The sequence below is a fragment of the Empidonax traillii genome, unplaced genomic scaffold (genome assembly GCF_003031625.1).
Source record: "Empidonax traillii isolate 1590-97213 ecotype Southwest subspecies unplaced genomic scaffold, ASM303162v1 scaffold46:size3806547, whole genome shotgun sequence".
Taxonomy (NCBI): Eukaryota; Metazoa; Chordata; class Aves; order Passeriformes; family Tyrannidae; genus Empidonax; species Empidonax traillii.
The window spans coordinates 72,456-99,137 of NW_020955239.1; the positions used below are offsets into that span (position 1 = coordinate 72,456).

Below are 26,682 nucleotides of genomic sequence, written 5' to 3' on the forward strand. Positions count from 1 at the left end.
ATTATCTAAAGCAAAAATCTGGTTCTTGTGATGCTACAATCAGACCAAATATGTAGTCAGTCCTTGAAAATACTGAAGTAAAAGGTAGTCAACAGAGATCTACAAATATAGTCCTTTACTCTTACTGTAAAGCCAGTTCATACTTTAGCTATAAAGACATCAATCCAAAAAGTTTGAGAACTGCTATTATATTGAGGACAATTTATTTGACTTATTCCCAAAGGATATTTTGGGAAGGTGAGAAGAAGTTACCTCAACATGAGACACATTAAGATATATAAACTAATTTACATACAAAAAAATCAACTTGGAAGTACATTTAAAAGATTATCATAAAACATCTAGACATAGGAATGAAAAAATCTACACTTGTGGTAGTTAAAATCTACAATTGTGGTAGTTAAAATAAATACAACTAGAACTAGCAAGCATTTTATACTTTTTGTACATAATTGCACATTTATAGAGAATATATTTTAACTTGTTTTGTGAAATACTTTATGTTTGTTTCTGATAAAAGTAGCCTATGAGATTTCAGTAACATAATTATTACAGTATCTTAATGCTAATACTCTTAAGAAAGGGGAATGTCATATCTTCAGAGTATCTTATGAAAAAGTAATCATAACAACTATCTGAAATACAGAGTGAACACATTTAGTGGAAATCATGAAATCATAGAATGGTTTGGGTTAGAAGGGACCTTCAAGATCATCTAGTTTCAATCCCTCTGCCAAGGGCAGGGACACCTTCCACTAGACCTGGTTGTTCAAAGCCCCATCCAGCCTGGCCTTGAGCACTGCTGTGGATGGGGTATCCAAAACTTCCCTGGGCAGCCTATTCCAGTGTCTCACCACCCTCACAGCAAAGAATTTTCTCCTAATATCTAATCTAAACCTACTGTTTTTTAGTTTGAAGCCTTTCCACTTTGTTCTGTCACTACATGCCCTTGTAGAGAGTCCCTTCCCATCTTCCTTGTGGACTCCTTTCAGGCCACAATTAGGTCCACCCTAACCCTTCTCTTTTCCAGGCTGAACAATCCCAGTTCCCTCAGGCTTTCCTCATACAACCGGTGCTCCATTCCTCTAATCATCTTGGTGGCCCTTCTCTGGACCTACTCCAACACGTCCATGTCTTTCTTGTGTTGGAGACACCAGAGCTGGAAGCAGTATTTCAGATGGGGTCTCACAGAACAGAGTGGAGTGGCAGAATAACTTCTTGCCATCTGCTGGCCATCTGCATACCTTTTTTTGAAGCAGCCCAGGACACATTTGGCTTTCTGGCCTCTGAGCACACATTACTGGATCAGGTCCTGCTGGGTCAGGTCCAGCCTCTCGCCTACCAGCAGCTCCGAGTCCTTCTTGGCAGGGCTGCTCTCCATCTATTCATCCCCTGGCCTGGACCGATACCATGGGTTGCTCCAACCCAGTTGCAGCACTTTGCACTTGGTCTTGTTAAACGCTGTGAAATTCCCATTGGCCCACTTCTCGAGCTTATCCAGGTCCCTCTGGATGGCATCTTATTAATGGCATCCTGAGTTACTGAATATTGAAACTAACAAGTAAATTATTCATGTTAGTGAAGACTCTTAGTGGATGATCTTCTAAATTTATCACCCATTTCCATTTTCAGAACTGGGTCTTCGCTACCAATATCTTCTGCTATTTGAGGTATTCAGTGATGATCAGTAGTTGGGTCGCCATGTTAGTAATGTGTGAATTAGAAAAAAGTGGCTGCTGATTGAAGAGTGTTTCATTTTGGTTCAGAAATAACACTCCTCTGGTCTCCCAAATGTGTGCATCATAGTGTCAAGTGTATGAATGTTACCATTAGAAGTGTCTGACAAAACTAGAACCTCCAGGGCAAGAACACTAAAGGGAACACTGGTCACAACATTTTTTCCAGGAAAAACTGTGTCATGGGGTCAGTCACATTTTTGCAAGGAACATCACTTCTTCCCAAGGAAGAAAGAAAAACAAGGGGGAAAAAAATAGACCTATATAGACTCCTTGGCAAGCACAGGTGTTTGAAGAGACCTAGTTAGTTATGCTGCCCCAAAATCTAAAGAAATCTTCTGAGAAGTTTCTTTATATAACCAGTCTTTTATAAAGTGTGTCTTTCCTTTTCCAGTGTTGTTGAATTGTTCAAGTTCCTGGCCATAGTTCTTGTGGAAGATTCTGCCCCACTGTCAGATCAGACACTGAGTTGTAAATTACGTTTTCCTTCTGCACATAAGTAGTATAAGGTTCCACTTCCGTCGTGTCATTCTAGCAAAACAAAACCAAAAACCGTGAATGCAAGGAGTAGTTTAGTTCAGCAAAACTCAGCAAACCTTTGATATGGACTGAAGAAAATAACTGGAAAACAGTCCTCTCATATTTATTCCTCTTCAACTCAAGTAAAAGACTCCTCTATTGCTTTTTCTATCAAAGAACATGTGTTGCTGTTTCTGGCAAAGATTTGGAGGGTAAAACTGAGATATTGGTTCATTTGCCTCCTTTTCCTTCCCTTCTACACCACTTATTTTTTTGGCCTGAATAAAAGGTTGTTAGGGTCTAATTCTCTAGAAAGAGCAAAGAATATGCTAAAGTCTTGACTACAATGGATTCCTCCATCAGTATACAATTTTAGTCTACAGACATGCTAATAAAAGTTATGTGATGAAACAGCAAGAACATTGGTACTTAAACCATTATTTTGATTAATGCAACTGCATCTGTCAACAATAGCTTCGAGGTAGGGCAGCAGAGCAGCAAGAATAACAATAACAACTAGAATTGACTAAATCTTTTCAGAAGCTGAAGCATCTTTATAAGTTGATGGTAGAATTTGAGCCTAGTGTCTACTTTAGGTGCACACATACTCACAATATAGTTGTAACACATCTTGCCTGCAGAGATGCTTTTATTTGGATTTGACAGCAGAGAACAGAGAGATAGCGCTGATGAGTGAATTGCTCAGCTACACAAGAAGGTTCTAACAGCACAGGGAATTCAATAATATCTCCCAGTTTGCAGCTCAGCACTCCTTCCATTGTTTTATAAAATGTTTTGTCTTGAGTATGGTTGGTTCTTTGACTGTGGATTGACCATACTAGATAAAGAGGGGCCTTCAAAACTCACACATTATTGTTCTGGACATGAAGAATCCAGTCCTTTCTCCTTCTGTCTGTTAATTCGGTTGTTAAATCTTCTTGTTTACGAATAGTTTCCTTAATATTCCCCAACCCGTGTTATTGCCTCCCTTCCTCATTACTGCTTGGACAGGAGTTGTGGTTGGTGTATCTGATATAATCAGGAAGATGTGGTTGGAATCACTCCTTGCTAAGATAAAGAAAGGCAGTAGATGGGTGTTTGCTGTTGGAACATGCCTCTAGTGTTTGCTCCACATCAAAATTATGGTAAAAATAAGCTTTGTTTCATCCTATAAATAGCTAAGAATAAACATACAGAACATGGTAATACCTGCTTAAAGCACAGAGTAAAAATCTATTGTTTTCCCTTTACTGATTATGTTTTCAGGACTATCAGAAGATCCCTGATTTGGTGATGGCCTAATCTGCATAATTCTCCTTACCTGTATAGGATCAGTTTCAGGAGGTTTGGTTTTGTGGCACGGTCTGTGGAAAAGATAGCAAGTGTTAAACCAAATTCTTTCCTCAGTTCTGCATTTGGTTGGGTCACAGCATGGTTTCTTTGATCAGAAGCATGTGAAAAATTTCTTATTCTTGTCTTTAGGAGTAAAGCCGTCTCATGTCTCTTTCTCCTTGACTTTAGTTCCTGAAATTATAGCATCCTGAATTTCTTAGTTAGGATGCTTTCTTAGCATTACTCAATGAAGATGTGCACAATGCACAATGTCTGCAGTATAGAAATATTTGATGAAGTTAATTCAGTTATTCATAGCAGCACAGACTGACAGAATCATATGATTTCAAGACACAAACAGCACTTTAAAATTTCTTCTATCACTACACAATTTTTTCTTAGCACCCTATCATACATACCCATTACTGTGGTGCTTGATGTAGTAAATGGCAATCATGAAGATCATAATGATCAGAAAGCAAATGGTAATGGAGACCCACAGGATGTACTTCTTTTTGCCTAAACACAAAGAGTTAGTTTGAGTTATATCTTCTTACTACTTATTTTCTGTGTTGTTTCAGTATAAGATTAAAGTTGCTTTAGCACATACACACATTTTCAGCATGCTTGTAAAAGAAATATAATGTCCTTCAGCAGAAGGAAAAGTCAGCAATGAAACACAAATGGAGTCTGTGCCAGAGACAAAAGCAGATCCCACAAATCCCACAGTGTACACTCATGATATTTTTTCACTAAGCCACACCTGAGCCCCTCTCAAGGATTCAGCATTTCTCAGCACTGTGATTCGTGTATAGTTTTCAAAAGCAACAAAAAAAGCAAAAACCAGAAACCAGAGGTCATAGAGTGTCAGACATTCACAATTCAGAATGAAGTGATTTACTTATTTCTGCTGGCCATGCTAGAGTTGGCTCTCTTTCTCTCTCTTACCATCACATTTAAATTTGCATCTGAAAAAACCCTGCTAATGTTCCACTTCTGGTTGGTTATGACTGCTTTGTCTCTGTTTCCAAAAACGTTTTCAGTACCAAAAGAATGCTATGACACTTACGTATATCCATTTTAGGGAAGAAACTATTAGGAAATAGTGTCCAGAATACAAATGAGTGGTGATGTTTCTGGACAAAACTCAGTTGGGGGTAGTACTCTTGTCTTTATAGGACTTTACTGAAGTTTTTTATATCTTTTCTTGACTTTCCTTCCAAGCAGTCATGAGAGTTGAACAAGCTAAACAGGCTTTTGAACACCAAATGCACAAAGGGAAGCTTACCTGAGGAGCAACAGGCCATGGACTCACTCCAGTCCCCAGTTGGGTGGAACACCATGCAGGTTGTGTCAGTCACACTGGTGTTACATGCTGTCAGCCTGCTGAGAACAGTCACTGTCCCGTTGTTGTGGCTTTTTTCCTCAAGGGAGGAGTTGCTCTGTAGGAGCCACGAGACCTGAGCAGGAGGCTTCCCTGCCGCTGCCTCGCACACGGCGTTCCCGTGCTCATCGCAGTACAGGCTCAGCCTGGGGGGCACTGCAAAGCACCAGGAAGGGGAGAACGTGGAGTTAGTTTCCTGCAGCTGGGATGGGGTGTTCTTGAACTCCACCCAAAATGAAAGCAGTGAAAAGAGAAGAAGGTTGGAGGTGCCTTTCCATGGCAACAACATGGATCCAAGTCATAAGAGACAAAGATCCTGTCTCTTTCTTCCTTTTGGACAACTCTCTCATGTTCAGGTGAGCCTTACCACAGCCATTCTCCCTATCCTCTGTTAGTGTATGGGAAATTGCTTCACAACTCTTGTTTCCAACTAGACAGTGGAAAATGGGACAGCAGAAGGGGGAAGAGTTTTGGGTAAGGAGAAGTGAGACCCAGAGACACTATCAGTGATATGCATGACAGTTTATCCAACAAGAATCACAGCTTTGAAGGGACTTTAAAGATCATTTACTTCCAATGCCCTTGCAATGGTCAGGGACATCTTCCACTAGACCAGGTTGCTCAGAATCCTATATAGCCTGGCCTTGAACTTCCAGAGATGGGGCATCTACAGCTTCCCTGGGCAGCCTTGTTCCATTGACTCACCACCCTTTCAGTGCAGAATTTCTTCCTAATATCTAATTTAAAGCTACCCTCTTTGATTAAAAACAAAAACAAAAACAAACAAACAAACAACAAAAAAACCAACCAAAAACCTCCATTTCTTACTCCACATTTCCCCAGTGAATGCAGAGAGGAGCTTCATATGTCCAGGCCCAGACATGGTCCTTTGGAGAGCTGGAAACAGAGAAGGAGTTCCTTACCCAGCACAGTCAGGTGGTATGTCCTGCGGAAATTCCCGTCTGGTGTTACAACTTCACAGATGTATTTTCCCTCCTGGGCTATCCCCACCTGCTGTATCTCAAGGTCGGGACTCAGATCTGGTCTGAATTTCCAGTTTATGCTGTCACTGCAGTTTGTTCTGTCTGTTGTGTTCGTATCAGCCCTGTATCCCAAGGTGCAGGGGCCTCCAACCTTGGGACTTATTTTCCATGTTAGCAGAGTTATATTTGTTTTTGGAGGGCAGGAGAGCACTGAGCTGTCACCTACGGTCACTGACATTTTGATGTTCTCTGAAGGAGAGAAGGAAAGAGAAGGACATGTGAGATGGTGCTTGGGAGTGTCATTCATAGTCCTGAAGTTGTGGTCAGTGCTTCACAGGGAAATGTCTGCACTGGTACATGCCGGTATGAACTGTGTCTGTGCTCATCTGCAAATTGTCTCTCATCTCATACTAGAGCTGTGGATTATGAAGCCAGTGGCCAGTCACAGCCTACCCTCTGAATACTATCAACGCATTTCCCACTGGGATTCCTCTTAGTGGATAAGACTGGATATTGAAGGAGGACCCTAATCCTTCCCATTGTCTTATGCAGTTTAGAATCTGAAGAATCTGCCTCTATCAGCAAAGTCTTCAGATTTGCAACTCTTTTGGGTTGCTCACACAGCTGTTGCCACTTACAAGCTGAAAAATAGAAATATGACTATTGCATTTGACCACATGATAATGACTTTTCTCTGGAACTGTTGCGACCAACAGAGTAAACAACTTTTACTTCTGCATTCATACAAAATCCAAAACTGTGGGCAAAGGCATTATCTGCACCTCTCAGACATGAAAAAAGCACAAATAACAGTGGTGGAGCTTTGTGTAGAGAAAAGGATTTTGTCTTGTGTCTCAGGGATGTCTTTTCATCTTCTGAATCTTTGTGAACATCCGCATTTACCCTGTGAGTGTACCTAATGTGTGCAGATGCATTCACACTGTGGCTGTACTGTTTTTACTGCAGCAGTTCCCATAAGACATGAATGTAAGTCCTACCCATCTTTGTGTCAGGTACACAACTATGAAGGTGTAAAATGTGCTCATATCCTTGTGCCTCTTGCTTGATAGGCTGTGATAACAGAGGAACCTTGTTCAGTTGATGTATTAACGTGTGTTGACAGTCAGTATGTCTTGTTCTTGAATTCTGTTTTGCATTTGTTGGGAAGCACACTTTTTTTTTTTTTTTTCTGTCTAGACACTGACCCTTCTTTTACATTTTCAAAGATGACTATTGCTGGGAGACAGGAAATACTTCTTTTCTGGATCCATGAACTATGCACTTGAAGACACCAGATGAAAAGTTTGGACCTAGTCCTCTTGTTCCTTTTGGTAGTTATCACATTGGTCATTTAGGGATGGAGCGCCAGACCACTATTATGGCTCCTCTGTGCGTTGCATTTGTTCAAGAGAAGTCACACCTCAGGATTGCCTGTTTTTTTTTTTTTTTTTTTCTTATGAGTCTCTGAATTTCTTTTTAGTCAAGAAACTAATTTGCCTATGATTTCTTCTTCCATAAGTTTTCAGGACCAATTATTTTTTTTCACATATTGAACATGAGTCATGCTTGCATTCTTCATATCGACCAGATTTGGGACACCTCATCTGCCTGTGTCTTCAGCTGGCATATCCAAGGGTCAGGTTTCTAACCCCAACATTCATTTCACTATTTCCTTGACCATTGAAGCCTCTCAATGTGATGCACCCTTTGGGACAGTTGGTTCTTTTGCTTTGTTTCAACTACTCACATTAGGACCATTTCCTTTATGAAAATATTTTGTGATGGGTTTTGTTTGCAGGTAAGGTACATGGGGGTGAGCATTCCAGGATGAGAGGAAAGTTACCCGTAACTGTTCTCCAAGACGAGTTGCTTATATGTGCATTACTGTTGCCTACACTTTCACAGGCAGCCCACCTCCTTCGTGAGGCACTTGTGAGACAGAGAAAACAAAAGTATGAGGCACAGGTTGTAAAACAGTGTTAAAAGTAGGTGAAGGAATGGGACTGTTGTGTCCTTGGGCTTCTGCTGAAATTAAAACAAACAACCCCCAAAATTCACAATGTATGTATATGTTTAAATAACCACCTCAAGAAGACTTGTTGCCAGTAAATAATCTTTCTTTTTCAAAATCTCCTACGTGGAACAATTAGTGAGTTAATAAGAATAATACCCACAGCTGTCATCCAAACAAGCCTCCATTTACCACCTCACTCACTTCCTCTTTTAATAGATGGCTGTTAACCTTTGGGACCATAAACTACCAATCTCTTAGTTCTCTGTGTCTCTGGTGGAACCCGAGTTGTTCTTTTCTTGGGCTGAGTAATGGTTTCAGTGGCATTCTGAAAGATGTGTGAGGAGAAAAGCTCTTTCAAACTACTTTCAAACTATGCATACTACTTTCAAACCATGCATTAATCTGGATGGACGGCAGAAGTTAACTAGCCTGACTTGTGCTGAAAAATAGTGTGTTTCACAAGTTATTCCAAAAATGTTAAACCCCTCCATAAACCTTTTAACAGATATACTAAAGTAGCAATTGAAAATTCAGATGGAATATGCAAAGAATTAGAAGACCTAATTTTTGTGTGATTAGTCAAACCTTTGTCAGTCTTGCTCCAAGGTACCAGACCTGACTTAGATGTTTTGCTACTGCCTACCCAGATGTGGAATTCTATTCTCTCAGTTGTCTAGCATAATGTGAAGCCCAGTTCCTGAACATTCACAACGCTTTAAGAAATGGTCTTAATGAGCATCACCTTTGAATCATTAGTCAAATCATAAGCCTATTTGAGAAAACTACAGTTGGTTTTACCTTAATAATATTGTCTGAAATCTTGTTATCTTCTTGAATCTAGGTGAATGAATCATTCCAGCTCAAACACATTTGCTTCTGTTTGACTGTGTTCTCGGAAAATGATTTCCAACTTGTAAAATGAAGACAGTTCATTGCATTTTCACTTCATACATATTCCTTTAAAGGTTTTTGCCCTTTCATTTTGTAGATAAAGTATCCTTTGGGTGAATATGCTTGAACTGTTGACAGTGTATTTTTCTCCTTAATGGCATTTCAAGAAAATGTGAAGTGTGTGTCTTGAACTCAGATGATTTTACCAGGAGTAGAACTGAAGGAAGCCTTTTGTTTCATGAGAGTTTCTGGATGAGTTCAAAGAATGTCTCTGAAAATTGGAGAACAAAGTGTTTCCTCTCCTAGTTTAGCGCTGCCAAGAGTCTCAGAGCTCCTAGTCATGCACAGTGTGGCTTACCTCATCTGAAAATGACTAAGCAAACCTTAGCATTCAAACAGCTTGTCTGTTGGAGATGGGGGGGGTTTTGGATAATGTTTGCAAATGTTGAGGAAGAATGACAGTGTTGTGCATATTTAACTCTATATGCTTTTATTTACATTTTAAAGCAACATCATTTTACTTGTCTTTCAACCCAGCACCTCCTAAGCAACTCATTGTAATGTCCAAGTTCCCCAATATCACAGCTTCAAGGCTGTAGAGAAAGAGGCAGTGAAAGTGGCGCTTTCTGCTGTGCCTTTCTGTCATATTCTCCTCTGAATGAATCAAGTACCATTGACTTCAAATAAGAAGCCACATCAGTCAGCTTAAAATGTGCTGAATCAAGTTTAAGTACAATTTTAGGTTTACAAGAGATCTGTAGAAGGATTATGAAATCCCCTTTATCTTGTTATCAATTCAGAAAGCTTTTGGTAAAGCAAGAGCTTTTCCACAGATGGCAGATTAATTTGTAAAAAATCTTATTTATCCTATCCTTATACACAGCTTCCTACTTTTGTAAAGAGACCTTATAAACATGAAAGTTTAAACTGTTTTGAATTTACTGACCTCTTTCATTGCTAGAGTGCAGATAAGTGGCATTAGTGCAAATATGAATTGTGAACTTTCTTCCTCGAGTTGCTTCTTTTCTCATACATGCTGCTATAAACATGATCTTTAGACTTCTTTTATAGAAGAAGAATGCATATGCCAAAAATCCTGAAAGGTTTGGTTAATTTATGTTTCTGAAATGACTTTGACAACCTTCATTTATGGTGGAACAGGGATTGTTTTTATCTCTGTAGAACAGAAATATATTATTAGGAGGAAGTGTTATATTATGACCCTGTTAGCCTGTTAGTATTCTTCCAAGAATTGTCTAAAACTCTGACTATCTTAGTTTTAAAGGCAGGGAAATTAAAAAGAGGGTAAGAGAGCAAAGCATAACAGCAGAATCTGCACCTGTTTTGATCTTGCTCTGGTTCAGTGTGGCATGGAAGCATTTTGTGTTGGCAGAGTGCTCTGCATACCCACTAAACTGAGTCTCAGAAGTGGCATAGCCAGGCTGATAGTTCTGCTGGGCATTTGCTCAGCAGCCCTTCTTGTCAGCATGTGGGTAATTACAGTGCTTCCATTTCTGTGGATGCTCACTCACATTACCGTGTGGTGCAGAATCTTCCAGCACACTTGCTACTCTCCCAATAAAGCATATGCAAAAAGAAAGTTTTGCTTCATTTTACCACAGAATGTAGTAATAAGTTCAGATAATTCAAGGTTTTGAACTCTGTGAGCTAAATTCTTGTCACTCAACAAGCAAAATAGGACTGGGCCTGTGTAACACTTGATGGGAAGCTTCCAAACCATGAATAATAATGTCAGCCATTTTTCATAACAGTTTCTGATGGAAAAAGGACTTGCCTTCCTTTCTATTTCAAGATAAAATATAATCTCAGGAAGTGTCAAAACTTGCTGGTTTTTACAAGAGTTAGCTTTATTTAAAAGCACTGCAAAATGCATATTCTCGGAAATTAATATGTAAATAGCTATGGAATCCACCGGCATAAAGACAGTTTTTTGAATAGATATAATCCTCATCCCTATCCCGTCCTTCCTGGTCAGCTTAGCATTTCCTCCAATTTGGAGATATTGCTAGGACCTCAAGTTGGACTAAAGTTGGACATGCTCTGCTTTCTCTTTCTAGGGAGCATACCAAAAGCCATCTAAGTCTCTAAAAGTATATTTTATTAGATCAGATTAGATATGCTAGCAAGTGATAGCTCTGCAGGGAACCCAGAATTGCCAGCTATACTTACAAAAATGAAAGGACTGAAAATAAATCTCCCCTGCGCTCTGAGCATCTACGGAACAGGTTCTTTCCCTCATTCCTCTCTTGTACTCCATAAGCTTTTGATGACTTCTCAGGCTGCACATTTTTCACATGATCTCTTCTGAGCAACTTTCCCATAACTTCTATTACTTCCTGTGGGTCTACTGCAATCAAGCCCTTTGCCAGGATCTCCCTATATGCTTTCTTTACTCTCTTTATGCTGCTTGCTCCAGCCTGCACTCTTGGTTCTGTACTCAGCAGCTCTGAGGGAAGACAAAATCTCTCCTTTCCTCCAAGAATTTCACTAAACCTAAAGGGTGTATATCTACTCTCAGGAGAACTAAGCAAACAGAAGTATTTCTTGTAGTTAAACCCCAGCTGGCAACAAAGCCCCTCACAGCCACTGGCTCCCTCTCACTCACTCCCCCCACGGCTGGATGGAGGAGAAAATCAGAAAAGTGAGAAAACTCACAGGTTAATAGTTAAAGCAAAAACCAAGAGCACAGGCAAAGCAAACCAAGGAATTCCTGTGGGCAGGCAGGTGTTCAGCCATCTCCAGGAAAGCAGGGCTATATCATGAGTAATGGTGACTTGGGAAGATAAACACCATTAGGTCCTAACATCCCTCCTTCCTTCTTCTCCGGGTTTTATACGCTGCGCATGATGCCATATGGTGTGGAATTTGGTGTTGGTCATTCGGGGTCAGCTGTCCTGGCTGTGTCCCTTCCCAACCTCTCACTGGTGGAGTGGGATGAGGGGCACAAAAGGCTTTGGCTCTATGTAAGTGCTGCTTGTAACAAAAACATCCCTGTGACATCGACACCGTTTCCAGCAGAAACCCAAAACATAGTCCCTTAGTAACTACTATGAAGTAAATTAACTCTATGGTTGCAAAACCATCACAGTATTCCACTGTTAAAGAGGAAAGGTTCAGTGTTACAAGTGCTTCAATTCAGACCTGTCACTGCACTGCTGTTTTCTGGAATGGTGCCTTCATAATGTAAAATGGTTAATAGTGGCTGAAGGAGGAAACCTCCATGGTAGCTATTGGGCTTATGTCTAGTGCATTAGGGCATATATGCCATACATGTCAGTCTTTGTCTCTTCAAACAAAGGCTTAGAAAGAAAACCAGCACATTCCACAGCTACTTCTTTCAAGATGAAATCCCATTTTATAGCTGACTGAACTGACAGGTTGCTGTAGCTGAAAAGGGCATAGTCAGTGCAGCAAAGACCTCGTTCTCTGTGGGCCTGCAGGAAACAAGTGATTTGAAGAGGTGTGAGATATTGGGCTCATTTCTGTGCAGTGCTAACTGTAGGATGGTAATTAAATGTCAGCACTGTTAACTATTTCATTGCACATAAGAGAGATTAAATGAATGATCATATATCTACATATTTTTTGTAAACAGCTTCTCATTTTCAGTAGTGTTCTTCACAAAAGAATTGACTCTGGAAAACAGCAATCATTTTTTCTGTTAGACAAAAGGAGCAGAACTCAGGAGTACATGCTTTCTGTCACAATGATGTAGAAAACAGATGAGTCAGGTTCTCGGAGTTCTGTACAGCTCCAAGCTGAACCATTTTATTTTGGTTGTGAGCAGCTTTCACCTTGGAGACTAATCTGACAGGTGGTAGGATAGAAGGCCTTTAGGTGAGGTCCTCCAGTTTTACTCCAGCCTGTGAACTCCTGCTAATTATTAACAATAGTACTAAGCTATCCCTCATTTTATCTCCTTGACTATTGAAGAAGACTTCAAGCCATGTCTGAGAAGGTTCTCAAGTGTGGTGTAGAGCACAATCTAATGCACTGATAGATTCCACTTCTATGTTTGCAAATGCATATATCCTTTCTCAGGAAAAAAACAAAGTCTGTTGAAGAGCTCACATTTGTGTTTCCAAAATGTGCTGTCATGCTAAAATAACAAAAATGTTGTCATGGTAAGATTTCTGTAATTTGAAAAGATTGGGGGAAAGACTTTGCTCCGTTTTTTTTCAGTGTGATTTATGTGGTGTGTTTGACAGCTAACATGAATAACTAGTTGCACCAGTTTCAATACAGTGTCACTGATTTAGTCATTTCTCCTGTTTCTCAGAGACTTCGTCTCAATAAAAGAAGAAAGATTCTAAAACCAGGAAAATTTGATTGTGAAGCCACTAAAATTTCGAGGGGAATAACTACAAAATCAGAGAGAGCTACACAGCTTGAAAGTGCTTTTAATTGCTTTCAAACAGGAAAGATTTCTAGCCTATGTTATTCTGCATAGCAGGTTTTAACCACAGTAAGACTTCTTCTTGCCTCCAAAATGACTCAATTTCCATGACAACCTCTTCTGAAACTTAGATGTTAAAGAGCTTTTCACACTGTAAAGGGATTACTTCCTCAGACGTACTTCTCACACGTCCTACTGAATCTTCATTTCTTACAGTAACAATTTACCACAGCATCTCCCCCTTACATCCCCTGGTGTGGATTGTGACATATTAAACTCAGAGGTATAATGAACTGAAACAATGACCATACCAGAAGCAAACTACCAACTGTATCTTGGAATGAAAGTCTTATATGAGTCATAGCAAGTCATAACCAAAAAGGCAGTACCAGACGCTTGGAGGAGGTTGGAAGAGGTCAGATACAACACTCTGAGGTCTGCATCTGTTTTCCCCTTCCAAGTGCCTGTGACACTTAGCAAGTCTTGTGTGAAGTGGAAGATAAATAGAAGTGCTTTGTACTAGGGTAGGAATTGCTAACATACTGACAGACTTTTCTACAGCGTAGCTTTGTGACTCTGAAAACACAGTCACAACAGGACAGAGTGTAGGCTAAACACCAGCCCTGTGTTTTGGGTGAGCACTAAGTAGTTTGACTACTCTAATTTTCATCATAGAAATACATGAAATAAGTGACCTGAGCTCATATGACTCTGCTTCTTGAAACTGAGATCACAGCTTTTTCAGCATGGATGTATCTTTAAAAGGACACATTAAGAGACTTATATCTTAGTTGTTAGTTTCATAATCACACTCTTTTAACCATACTTAGCATTACTCTTTGAAAATATCTCCCATTCCCATTTCCTTTAGTCAGGCTTTTTTCTTATCTTCAGAAATTCTTTTCCTCCTCATACTCAAATTCTTATTTTGTTCTCCTTTCAACACATTTCTTTTCTGCAACTATTACCATGTCACTTGCAGTACTTTTCTTGTCCCCATTATGTGTCACTCTTTCTTGATGTTTTATACAAGCTGAAATAGCAACCTTACACACTTTGTCACTGGTTTTCCAGTAAGAAGTGCCCACAGCATGGCTGGATTTTTTTGTGTTGCAAACTTCAGTATGACTTAATATGTTGCAAAAGTGAGGACACTAACAGAACACAATAATCCCAAGGTTTCAGTCTTCCAGTTCATGGTGGAATACACCTTTGCACTCAGCAGTTCCTAGTTTTTAATTTTTCTATGATCTTTCAATTCTATTAAGCTTTCTCCAGTATAATTTCAAGCAGTCATTCAAGATAGCTAATTTTGAAGGAAAAGAAAAGATGTTAAAGCCCAGATGTTAAGAGATGTGGTTTGATATAGTGTCCTCTTGAAAAATTAAGCTGAAGAATAGAGGGACAACTGAAGGGAAACATGATGGATAAAGAACTGGATTAAGAAGAGAAAGCAAAGACAATGTAAAAAGGTGTCAGGTTGAAAGTAACTTGCTAACAATGTTTCTCAACAGAGACTTTTTGCCATAATTGCATTTAACCTTTTTACCAGTGGCATTGGTTGTGTGAGGAAATTTGTTAAAAGCAGGAAGAATATAGTGTTATAGGTATAAAGGATTGATACGTCATACAAAAAGACAAGTTGACCTTGATGAGTAGAATTGCAGATGTGTGCTGAAATTCAGCAGCTCAAAATGTAATAATAATAAAAACAAGTAGTATTACAAATTTAGAATATAGAATCTTGCTTCAATCAGGATTAAAACCAGCCTTTCAATAATGTGGATGCTTTTTTTGGTGTTCAAATTGTTTATGAAAAGTGTTTTGTGATACAATGTCTGGGGGGAAAAAAAAAAAAAGCTATTTAATTTCATTCCAACACTGCAGTTTAATCCAGTGATTCAGTGATTACCCTTACTTAAATGGGTTATGTCTCAATATAAACATGAATTTCTAGAAAAAAGGATGGGTATACTTATTTAATGAGGGAATTTGTTGGTGTTTAAATGATGTGTCAGTCATGCAGCTTAGAGAACAAACACTATTGGCCAAATCCTCAGCTGATAATAAATCATCACTGAACTTAACAAGCTGTCACATATTATATCAGTATTGTCCTAAACTTTGAACTTGGTATGGCAGATTCTACATGCAAAGGTCTTTGTCCTTGCAGAATGTGAGCTGGAATGGATGAGGGGAAAAGGGATTTATACCGGATGTCAAAGTGCCTTGGGTAGTATTTCTTTCCAAGTAGCACTATGACACCATGTGTGACAAAGTGCCTCCAACTTCTCAGTATAGAAACAGATACAGATTGTTTTATATTTGGTTCTGCATGCTGAACTTGGCCTTTCACTGTCTGCCACATGAGAAGAAAAATGAAACAAGTACTGTTTATTCATGCTTAAGAGGTATTTTCCTGCTATTCTAAACAAAAAATAGATCACTGACTGCAAACACCAGCTTGTATGCTTTCTTTTTCATAGTTTGCAGAGAACAGATAAGGGACTGCTATGAAAACAGGGCTATGATCTCACTTTTATATGGTTAAAATCTCAGTCATACCTTGTTTACTGCTTAGCTTTAGCATAGTAATTTTTGTCCTAGCATTTTCTTAATCAATACGAAGATAAGGCAGCACAAGAAGATCCCCGACTCCTGTTTTTTTATGAATGATTGTACTTCTAAATATAAAATGTATCAACTGTGAGTTTTAAGTAGCATATACCTCTATGAGCATATTCACAGTTAAAGCAAATCTGCTTGTTTTGTAATTCATGGAATATGTGGTCAGCTTGAAAGACCGAACTTCCTTTTAACACATTCAGACACAAATGAATGGACCATAGTACAGTAAAATATTGGTATCATGAGGATGTGCTTTGAAGATTGTACTATGGCAATTGAGATGTGTTCTTAGAAAATTTTTGCTTAGTGGAAATTCAGTACAAAATTCTTTTTAAAGAATTTGGATGAGAAAAGCCAGCTGTTTGGATTCAGATATTTTTAGGGTAAAAAAGGTCAGAATTATTCCCACACGTAGTCCCAAAGGAGCAGGAAAAAAATAGTGAAATGGAGACAACTGTAAGATTTCCATAATATTTTTTTAGGCTATGATTTTTTTTATCTGGAGCAAGATTCCACCACAAACTAGAATAGAAGGCAACAGAGACAGAAGCAGTGAAACACACTACAACAGAGACAGTAAAAATGCAATAAAACACTCGTACCCTAGTGAAAAAGAATTTACCAGCTTTATTAAGGAAAGAAACTAAATGAAAGCAGTAGCATTCAAGAAGGTTAAGTATGTAGGTAAACTTGAACTATACGTAGGTTGCTCTGTAAATCAACTTCACTTTCATTCACCTCATGCTTTATAATTCCAGCACTGATACAATATTACTGACTTCAGTTTTCTACTATTGATAAGACTGAACAGCCATAGAGAAGTTTTCTACTATTGATAAGACTGAACAGCCATAGAGAATCACATCTCCTTGCTGACAATGGATTTCTTGCAGCTTCCTCTGGAGCACTCGGACATATCTATTGTCACAAGATACAACTGAAGATGCAGGACTTACACAGCCCAACAACGCAAATGTTGTTTCAATAAGAATAGATTTGTTGCATGAACTTCTCATGGAAGATCTTCCCTTTCCTTACCACTTTCCTTTGGAGTATGTACACAACCACTTGAGTTGTTCTGTGTGCTAGAAAGCTTCAAAGAATTACCAAAAAGGTTTTTATTTTCTTTGCCACTACTATGAGGATTGTCACAAAAGGATTGCTAGTAGAGACCATGCACCAGCAGCTTCAGTAGCATGTTATCCAATTCTACCTGAAAGCAGATGCAACAATTACAAAGCAACTCGGCCTGGCTTCTGAGCTGCCCCTTCTGCTGTCATAAAAACTAACCCAACCACACAAAACAACTTACTAAGGAAATACTAAGGAAAATGTTAATGGAGATAAAGCCTGGTTACACACAACAGTTTTTGCATGACCTTATTTAGATTAGAGTAGCTTGCTCTAGTCTTCAGAAGGTGGGACGTAATTCCTTCTGAGCTTCATATAACACTAAAATTCTCTGAATAGAAAGCGCTCATTGGATCAGCTTGATATATTTAGCCTTTGATCTCTGAAGAACAAAAAAAAACCCTTGTCACTGCATCTTGCTCAGAAGAGTCACCCTAATAATGAAGGAAACAAGTTTAAGAGCAGTGTTAGCTAAAAACTTCCCTTCAAATATGGACTGCTTTTTATTAGGAGCAGGATTCCGGGGGGAGGTTTCAGGCACGAAATTACATTTTAACTGCACACCTTTTCCTACATTCTTTGGAGGGCAATATAGTTGATTAACCAAGACGCCAAAAAATTGAATTCCAAATACCTTTGAGTGAAAAATATCTACTTTTTGGCATTGGACTTTTTAAAATATTTCCAGCAGAGTCAGTTTTTAAAAAGAATTTTTCCAAGTTTATTACCCTTTGTCTCCCCATTTTCTTCAGCATTTTTTGGTGTAGTCATACTCCTTTCCGATCAGCTGTATTCAAAAATGATGCTTACCATGATCTATTTGCATGATCTTGAGCAGGTTCCTCAGTATTCTTTTGAGATAGTTCTTTATCTACAGAAAAGGAGCAGGTTTTTTTACCTACAGTGGGCCTGTTGTGAGGTTACTGATGTAAAGTTTAATAATTTTTGTGGAGCATTTAAATTTTTTCCAAGGGGTAGCACTCAGGTAACTATTTGGGATCTTTCATTATCACCCAAACACATTATAGACAGGTATTCTGTCACTGCCAACAATGACTGCATCTGTTTTGCTTTAAAATATCACGAAGGAGACATTTTTATTTTCTAGCCAAGTGGAATGGAATAGCTTACATCCACATAGTTTAGTTCTTCTGTCTATAATAGAAATGGACACATGCACATTACATATTATTCAGGGACGTCTCTAATTTAATTTGGATTCACAGACCTATCTGCCTTCTCCCTCTATGCATAGACAATTTAGGCTTCTGCAACTGCTCCCCAAATTCCTAGATCCAATACCAGATTCCTGGCCTCCTGTATGGTGCCTGGAAGGGCACAAGCTCTAGAAATGCAAATGAGTAGTATGTGGGAAACATTAATTGCTGTAGCTAAACAGTATTAAAACTAACTCAACTACACGAAAAGACAGAAGTTTTGGAGTGCCACTGCCTTTGGCACAAAAGCCTTTCCCAACTTGATACTGGCTATGTCCCTTAGCCTCAGAACAAAATTCCAGAAACTGCTCCCTACTATCAGAGCATCAGGGGTCTTCCACTACTTCACAGAAAGATGCAAGAGATTCCTACCCTATTGCAGAGTATCTGCAGCCTCTCTTCAGCAGAAACTGCATGTCCAAAAGCTTCAAGTTCACAAAAACTTTCTCTGGCATATTTTTAATATGTTAAAAGGATCAGTTTCTCAGATGATGTGGATTTTGAGTTCTCAGTAAAAAAGCTTTTTGTTACAAGTGTTACATTTCCAGATGAAGGCAACTAAATAATTTCCTACATTGAAGTCACAAGGATAATGCCTGGCAGCTTCGTGATCACTAAGAAAAGAGGAACAGGATTGGATATTGGGAAAGCATGTTTTAGTTGTGCTCCATAATTTTTAGCACTTTATGAGAGCCACAGAACAATGAATAGCTTCTACAGAAAGAAAGTAGCTGTGCATATTCCCTGATCTTACATCCCAATGGCTGATTGGTTCCAGTTAGACTCACCTGTTGATCTCATACCAGTGATGGTGAGCACCACAAGCATACACACAGTCTTCCCAGAAATCTTCATGTTGGTTCCTGCTTTCACGCTCTAGGCAGCTCCATCACTCCATCCATCCCGACACCAACCTAACTGTGGTCATGGGGAGCATTTATTGCCTGCCAGTGCATCCTCAGCAGCCAGTGTCAGTGTTTCCTCTCTCCCTTTCCAGCTCCTGTCTTCTAGCTGTGCATGCTCTTGATCAACTGGCTCCTCAAAGCTGGAGAGGTTCCTCGTTCTGACTTTTCAGAGCACTAGGCTTCCTGTGCTGAGAGCCTGGGCGAACACTGAGGAAACAGACTGAGCAGTTCTGCCTTCCGTTCATTGGCTCTCCTCGGGAGGATGATAAGTGAAGATAAACCCTGCAGCAGAGTTCAGAAAGGGTAAAAGCAGAGGAGATTATGCAAGGCTGAGTTTAATATCAAAAAGGAAATGTTAGTCTTGGGAAGCTAGAGAGAAATTTATCCTTCATGTTTGTCATTTTTGTTACTACTACTACTTCTTTGGCACTTCTTTGGTACTACTTCCAAGCCAGTTCTTCCTCGTGTCTTCCTCAAGAGAAAAAAAAAAAAGGTAAAAAAAAAAGAAAAAAGCAGTCTCAAATCATTTCTGTAAGTGACATTTTTAATTATTTCTTTCTTAAGTAGCTACTTAGCTACTGGCAGCACAGCTCTCATCTTGAACAACAAGTCTATCCGACCCTGAGAACAGAAACTGAGTTTTGAGGGAAAAGAAAAGCCTATTTTAAATTCTACTCAACAGAAATGATACAGAAACTGAACCTGGCCTACATCTTTCACTTAAAAATCTGTTTGTTCTGGAATTTTTTTCAGAATACTCTTGTGTGGGTAGTTTTAAAATAATACTGTACCTGTTTCTCCACTTCCTCACTGATCTACTAATTTCAGATTCAGAGTTCCGTCTCCTTTTTTAAGCCACAGCATTTCCCCAGCACAGTTCTATGAGTCAAGTAGACAAAAGGCCTCAGCTTTCTGTCTTGTTTGAAAGCTAGGAGTCAGAGTAATTATCACTGAGGACAGAGACATAAGAGGTAAAGACAGAAAACAGATCTAAGTTGGCAGGAAATGAACTGCTCAGGCACTAGGACTGCACTCCATGTTTGAACTCTACTGATGACTGCAGTCTGATGTTCTGATAATTTTGTTTGATCAGACTGGTGTTCCAAATTTGTCTGCATTGATGTTCACTGGAACACAGGAGTGTGAGTTAAGGTCTTATGTAAATAAATAAAAAAAGACTGATAATGATCACGTAAAGAAAATAATGTAAGACACAAATTCATCTGGATCATCTTGGTCTCAGGATTATCTCATTGGCTGTAGTTTTTTGTGGGAGGGTGTTCTGTGTATTTTCCCCTTTGATTTTTTAAATACAATATCACATTTTGACACTCCTCCACACTGTTCTGAGGTTTTCAATGTGCTATTCTCAATAACACTGGTTTGTTTTCTGAGTATTTATCACTGACCTGGGAATGAGTAATGCGTGTGAATAGATATCATAGCTATATTTTAGACAAGGGCATGGAGAGGAAGAAGAGGTCTTTATGTAAGTAGAGATTAAGATACAAGGTTGGAGAGAGAACATGCAATCAGTATCAGGCCTCAAAAGGTAAAAGAAGTGGTGCTCAAATTTGATTCAAAGACAAGAAGAAACTAAGGTGGTATAAATGTGCAGACATAGTGTATTGGATACAAGATTTCTGCATAACTATAAAAGTTTAAATATTCAGTGGGATAGGGGAGATTTTGGAAGAGAACAAACTCTCTTTTAAATAAGAAAAGTCCTACTTTAAATTGCCATCATGAAAGATCTTTGCTACAGGAAATTCATGCAGAACCACAATTTAGACAGATGGATTCTTTTGGTAGGAAAATATTATTTAAGATGTCATTAGGACTCTTTTGGAGCAACTTCTGGTTGAAGGCAGCAGAACTTGGGAAGTGAGATATGAGAAGTCTGCGGCAGGACATGACAGGAAGCATAAGTTTACCACAAGAAGTGATGAGCGCTTTATGTCTTAATCACAGGAGCCTGTTCTCTAACTTGTACAATGAGAGCCAGGATCCCACGACATAGAATTCATAGGATCCTAGAATGGTTTGGGTTGGAAAGAACCTTCAAGATCATCTCGTTCCAACCCTCCTGCCACAGGCAGGGATATCTTCCACCAGAGCAGGTTGCTCAGGGTCCCATCCAACCTGTCCTTGAACACAGGCAGAGATGGGGCATCCACAACTTCTCTGGGCAACCTGTTCCAGTGTCTCACCAATCTCACAGTAAATAATTTCTCTCTTATATCTAAATAAATCTAAATAAATACCCTCTTTCAGTTTAAAGCCGTTCCCTCTTGTCCTACCACTGCATTTCCTTGCAAGCTCCCTCTCATCTCTCTTGCTGGCCCCCTTAAGGTACTGGGGGGCTGCTATAAGAACTCGCGAGAGCCTTCTCTTTTCCAGGCTGAGTAACCCCAACTCTCTCAGCTTGTCTTTATAGTACTGGGGCTCCAGCCCTCTGATCATCTTTATGGCCCTCCTCTGGACTCGGTCCAGCAAGTCCATGGCCTTCTTATGTTGGGGACACCAGAACTGGACGCAGTTCTCCTTGTGGGGTCTCACCAGAGCAGAACAGAGGGGGAGAATTACCTCCCTCGACCTGCTGGCCACACTGCTTTTGATGCAGCCCAGGATGTGTTTGGCTTTCCAGGCTGTGAGTGAACATTCGTGGGTCCTGTTGAGCTTCTCACTCACCAATACCCCCAAGTCTTTCTCCTCAGGGCTGTTATAGATTCATTTTCCAACCAACCTGTATTTGTGCTTGGAATTGCCCTGAACCAGGTGTGGGACCTTGCACTTGGCCTTATTGAACTTCATGAGATTTGTACAGGCCCAGCTCTCAAGCTTGTCAAAGTCTCTCTGGATGGCACCCCTTCCCCCCAGCATGTTGAACACACCACACAGGTTGGTGTTGTTGACAAATTTGCTGAGAGTGCACTCAGTCCCTCTGTCCATGTCACCAACAAAGACGTTGAACAGCACCAATCCCAATATCAGCCCCTGAGGAACACCACTCATTTCTGCTCTCCACTTGGACATTGAGCCACTGGTCACAACTGTTTGAGTGTGACCATCCAGCTAAATCCTTATCCATCATGTAGTCTGGGCCTCTCCAATTTAGAGACAACGATGTTGTGTGGGACAGTGTCCCATGCTTTGTACAAGTCCACATAGATGACATCAGTTGCTCTTCCATCATCCACCACTGCTGTAACATTGTTGTAGAAAGCCACCAAATTTTTCAGGCACGTAGTGAAGCCATTTTGGCTGTCACCAGTCACCTCTTTATTTTTCGTTTGCCTTGGCGTAATTTCTGGGGGCGTCTGCTCCATGATCTCACAGAGATGACACTGAGCAGTCTGTAGATCCCCAGGTCTTCATTTCCCTTTTTAAAAGTGGGGATTATGCTTCCTCTTTTCACTCAGTGGGAACTTTACTAGACTGCCATGACTGGTCCTGAGAAAGGCCAGAGTGGGACAGAGGACAACCCAGATGGAGAAATAATGCATGTAGAGGAGTGAAAGTTGTCAGGGTTTGCTAGCTGCATCAATTAGAAACCTAGTGTGCAGCTGATGGAAAGGAGGAAAAGTGGAAAGAAAACAGATTGTGATTGCTGAAGCCTGAGCATAGTTGAGGATGAAGACATGGTCAACAACAGGCAACTAAGGATACACTTTCAGTAAGTTTCCATTTCCACACAACAATAGAGAAAGTCAAGCACTCTTTGTTAAAGGTGCTATGCAGAACCATCACAGCCTTCCTGGAGACTGCACTTTCCCTGTCTTCTGAGTTCTGAGAGCACAGATCTAGACTCTGCCTGTGGTTTTCAGTGTGGGTTAATGCAGAACTATTTTATGTTAATTATCATAATGTCATCAGATATTATTTGACAGCCCTTGTGATCTGCTCTGTTTGAAGTGGTTTTACTCAGCTTAAAGTCCTTGCTGACAGCAGATTCCATGCTAATAACTCATTCAGCAAGAAGTGTAGGAGCTGTAAAGCTGAATTTTAATCAGCAAGGTGCAGACAAAAATTAAATTCATTCCAGGAACTTCAATTCCAATGGTGACAGGAATATGAGAGTGCTGGGACCCCATCTGGTATAAACTTAAGCTGGCCTGGTTTTGTTGAGTTCACGTGAAGCTACCATGACTTTCTCCATGAAAGAATTCTCCCTGCTGTCTCTTTCTGTGTCAGCTGAAGATCCTAAAGGTACAGATAGCTCAACAGGCTGCAGACAAATGAGTAAATCCAATTATCTCTGAAGCTGGAAATGGTTCTGAGAAAAAAAGTAAATCAGGTTTTTCTGTGTACCGACAGATCTGTTTTTCTCACTAAGTACTCACCCCATGAAATACAATGGTTTTGTGTGGCAATTTGGCAAAGAAGCAAAATTAGGCTGGATTGCATTATACAATGGCCTTGTTCAATGTATAGAGCATTAAAACCAATGTAATTCTCTCAGAGATAGCAGTGTGTGTTACACTTGTCCCTGAATTTCCTGCCTTTCAATGATCTGTCTTAGAACCTAGAACTTGTTATAATGATGAAAAAATAATTTTTTACTTGCATACTCAGTAACAAAAGACATTAATTTTGTAAATGGAGATATGAGAAAGAGAAAACAGAAGTATTGGATAGCATCAGTTCTTGTGTGGGCAGATGCAAAAGTTCTATATCTACTTAGCTGATATCTATATTCTATATCTACTTAGCACTTTGCTCTGACTGGCTGTTCCTCCAGCTGTTCCAGTCCTTGACTCTAACAGAGTTCATCCCCTCTACCTGGAGCATGATTGACAGGTCTGCCTCAAATTTGATTGTCTCAGTGTGTGCAATTTCAGACTGTACTTTAAGCCTTTGCTTTCAGCACACCATGAAAGCCACTGTGCAGTGGTCATTCCTTGCCCATAGATCCCACCACATGGTAAGCCCTCTAGTAGAATGGCATCATGCAGAAGCCTGGCTATGGAGATATAATTTATAGACTTTGTGACAGCAAAGTGGCATAATATGCTTATAAAGCAGCTTCCTGGTTGTTCTGTGGTTGGATGTTGTTTATTCCTGGAAACACCCACACGCCTGAAAGTCCTAACGAGAATAAAGTTTCTTTTACACTGGAGGGTAGGTGAGGTTGAGGTGAAGCCCACACTACCAGAGTCCTTCTCCCTTTAAGGAAGTTTGCATTTAATAGCAAGACTGAAACTAGGAGACCTGACTTTGAGTTCAGAGCTGTTGTGCGCACTTTATACACATGTATAGGTAAATAAAATACTATGTTTCAAAGTACTCCTGGGGTGCTGAATGTAGGAGTTAAATGGGCTAGTCTGCAGCCTAGTCTGAAATTCTGCTTCCCATCACTCCCTGGAGTCCTGTCCTAATAGCTTCTGGAGGCCATGTCCATGCTGTGCAGATGCTGACAGTGCAGAGCTCCATGAGCTGGCTGTGAGCTGGCTTCAAAAATAGATGTTGTGGAGTCAAGTCAGCACATCAGTGCACGTAGCCAGGACACAGAACCTTGATCATGCAACTAATTGCTACCCAGTGGAGAGAAATGAGTCCCCAGTGCCATGCAATGAGCTATCAGCTTACTTGGAGCCAGTAGGATCACTGACATACACCAAATGCACACAGCTCCTGCTGGTATGAAATGTTGTGGCTCTCTTAAAATTAGCATTAAGAGCATTAAAATGCATGATGTTCACCTGCCCCAAACACCTGCACAGATTGCAAGGCCTGGGAGCTTCATCTTGTGATTATGTTGTGGTTGTGTTTTAGCCTACCTCCCAACAAGGCTCCCCTTGAACCCTGCTCCAGATTGGATAGGGAAGACTGGGTTTAGTTGCAAAAGAGCACTGAGAGCAGATGACTGAAAAGTGGGGAGGAAGTGAGTCAGAGGACCAGACGAACTGAGATAGTTGTTTCATGAGAGGAAAGGAGCAGGAACGTCCAGATAAATCCTAACTCCCCTCTCTGCTGGAGGTCCAAAGCACTGGAGTTAACACCACTTTTCTTTGCTCATGAGATTGCACAGAAATGAGGAATTGTTAAGGCTCTGCTTGAATTATAGGAAGAAGATGTTTCACTTCTCTGATTCCTTAAAACACGGAAATACTTGGCTTGAGGAATGAACAAGATATCTGCACTTGAAAGCAAAGCCTAAGGTTATTTTTTTCCCAAGGAGATGCTTCCTAGCAGTCTCCCAGGACAGGCAGGCTAAGGATATGAAGGAGGACACCACTGGCAGCACCTAATGATGTGGCCTGGAAATCTGCTAGCTCAGCTAGTTTGGGATTAACCTTGGCACTGGTCTGCACGTCATGCTGTGTCTATTATCCCCAGTGTGTCTGCACAGAACACTAAGATTGTATGTGATATGTCCTCCATTATTTCACATGGCTGGACTAAGAAACCATGAGAAATCTGTGCGACATTCTTCTCTGACATAAGTCAATGGAAATTAGTGAAAAGAAACTGGTGTATGGAGATATCTGCAGGGTGTAGGGGCATTTATTTCATTTTCTGCAACAGATGCTACCTGTGTAAGCAGAAGCAGGAGATTCTTCTGTCTGATTTGGTGGTTTGGACAGTTATTTCTGTCTTATTTTGCAATAAGGCTGAGAGAAGATAATTCTAGTAGAAAGGACATTTCCATTTCTATTGAAGAAATTCAAGTCCAGCATCAGATAATTCACAGAAAGGTAGAAGACACTTTCTAATCTTCTGGACTTAGGTATTGGTTTAAATGACAGCATATAAAGCTTAATATTTGTTTCAGTACTGTGCCTGCATTGTTCTAATTTCCACTGTCTCCACAACTCATGATTATCTCTTTCATGGAGACTTGCTTGTTTTCTTATTTCAGCAATATATGGTGATAAAGATGTACATGGCCCATTTAGGCAGTGAATGGAAAGTTACTTCCTTTTCTTGCCTTGAGGTTGATATGAGATGTGGTGAGGTAAGTCCACCACAGTTGTGTTAGGCATAAAATAGTTCAGTTACAGTTGGTTTAATTAAGATATGCAAATCCAAAAGAATCTCTAGTATAACTCCAGAAAGTCCGTTTATTCATCAAGCCTTTATATTTCCTGATAGTCTCAATTATTTTAATATGTATGGAATTTCCTCATTTCATGGTGCTGTTCTGGACACTTTTTCAGGAAGGTAGATTTGATCTGAGGGTTTCCAGACAGTCCAGAGTTAAAGATCTCTCTTCCAGTTTTGCTACTGGCTCATTCTGTCACCTTCCCTTTCTATAAGTGAATTGTAAGCACCGCTTCTGTCTCAGAGAAGCTCCAGTCCCAAGGCTACATGTATCCCATACATTATGCATAGGTTATGATGGGGATGCATACATTGGAAACTGAGAACAAACCTGCTTCTCCCATGTAAGCAGATGAAAACCTAAACAGTTCATTTTTTCTGATACTGATGCATGACTAGAAATCAACCCTGCTTGCTACACCAGAACAAACAAGGCCTGTCTGGCACAGGGAAATACCAGCTTACAGTTTGCAACGTACGA

The 26,682-nt window shown here is 40.0% G+C and overlaps 1 protein-coding gene across 1 annotated transcript; it reads right to left on the minus strand.

The window, feature by feature from the left end:
* Positions 1 to 1,522: 1,522 nt before the first annotated feature.
* LOC114055065 (cell surface glycoprotein CD200 receptor 1-A-like) lies at positions 1,523 to 21,265 on the minus strand. Its single transcript, XM_027878803.1, has 6 exons — positions 19,949 to 21,265; positions 19,041 to 19,629; positions 5,895 to 6,203; positions 4,876 to 5,127; positions 3,577 to 3,619; positions 1,523 to 2,267 (listed from the first exon to the last, which is right to left on the minus strand). Exons 2-6 carry the CDS (start codon positions 19,105 to 19,107, stop codon positions 2,213 to 2,215), a joined length of 726 nt encoding a protein of 241 aa, XP_027734604.1. The 5' UTR covers positions 19,108 to 19,629; positions 19,949 to 21,265; the 3' UTR covers positions 1,523 to 2,212.
* Positions 21,266 to 26,682: the final 5,417 nt, after the last annotated feature.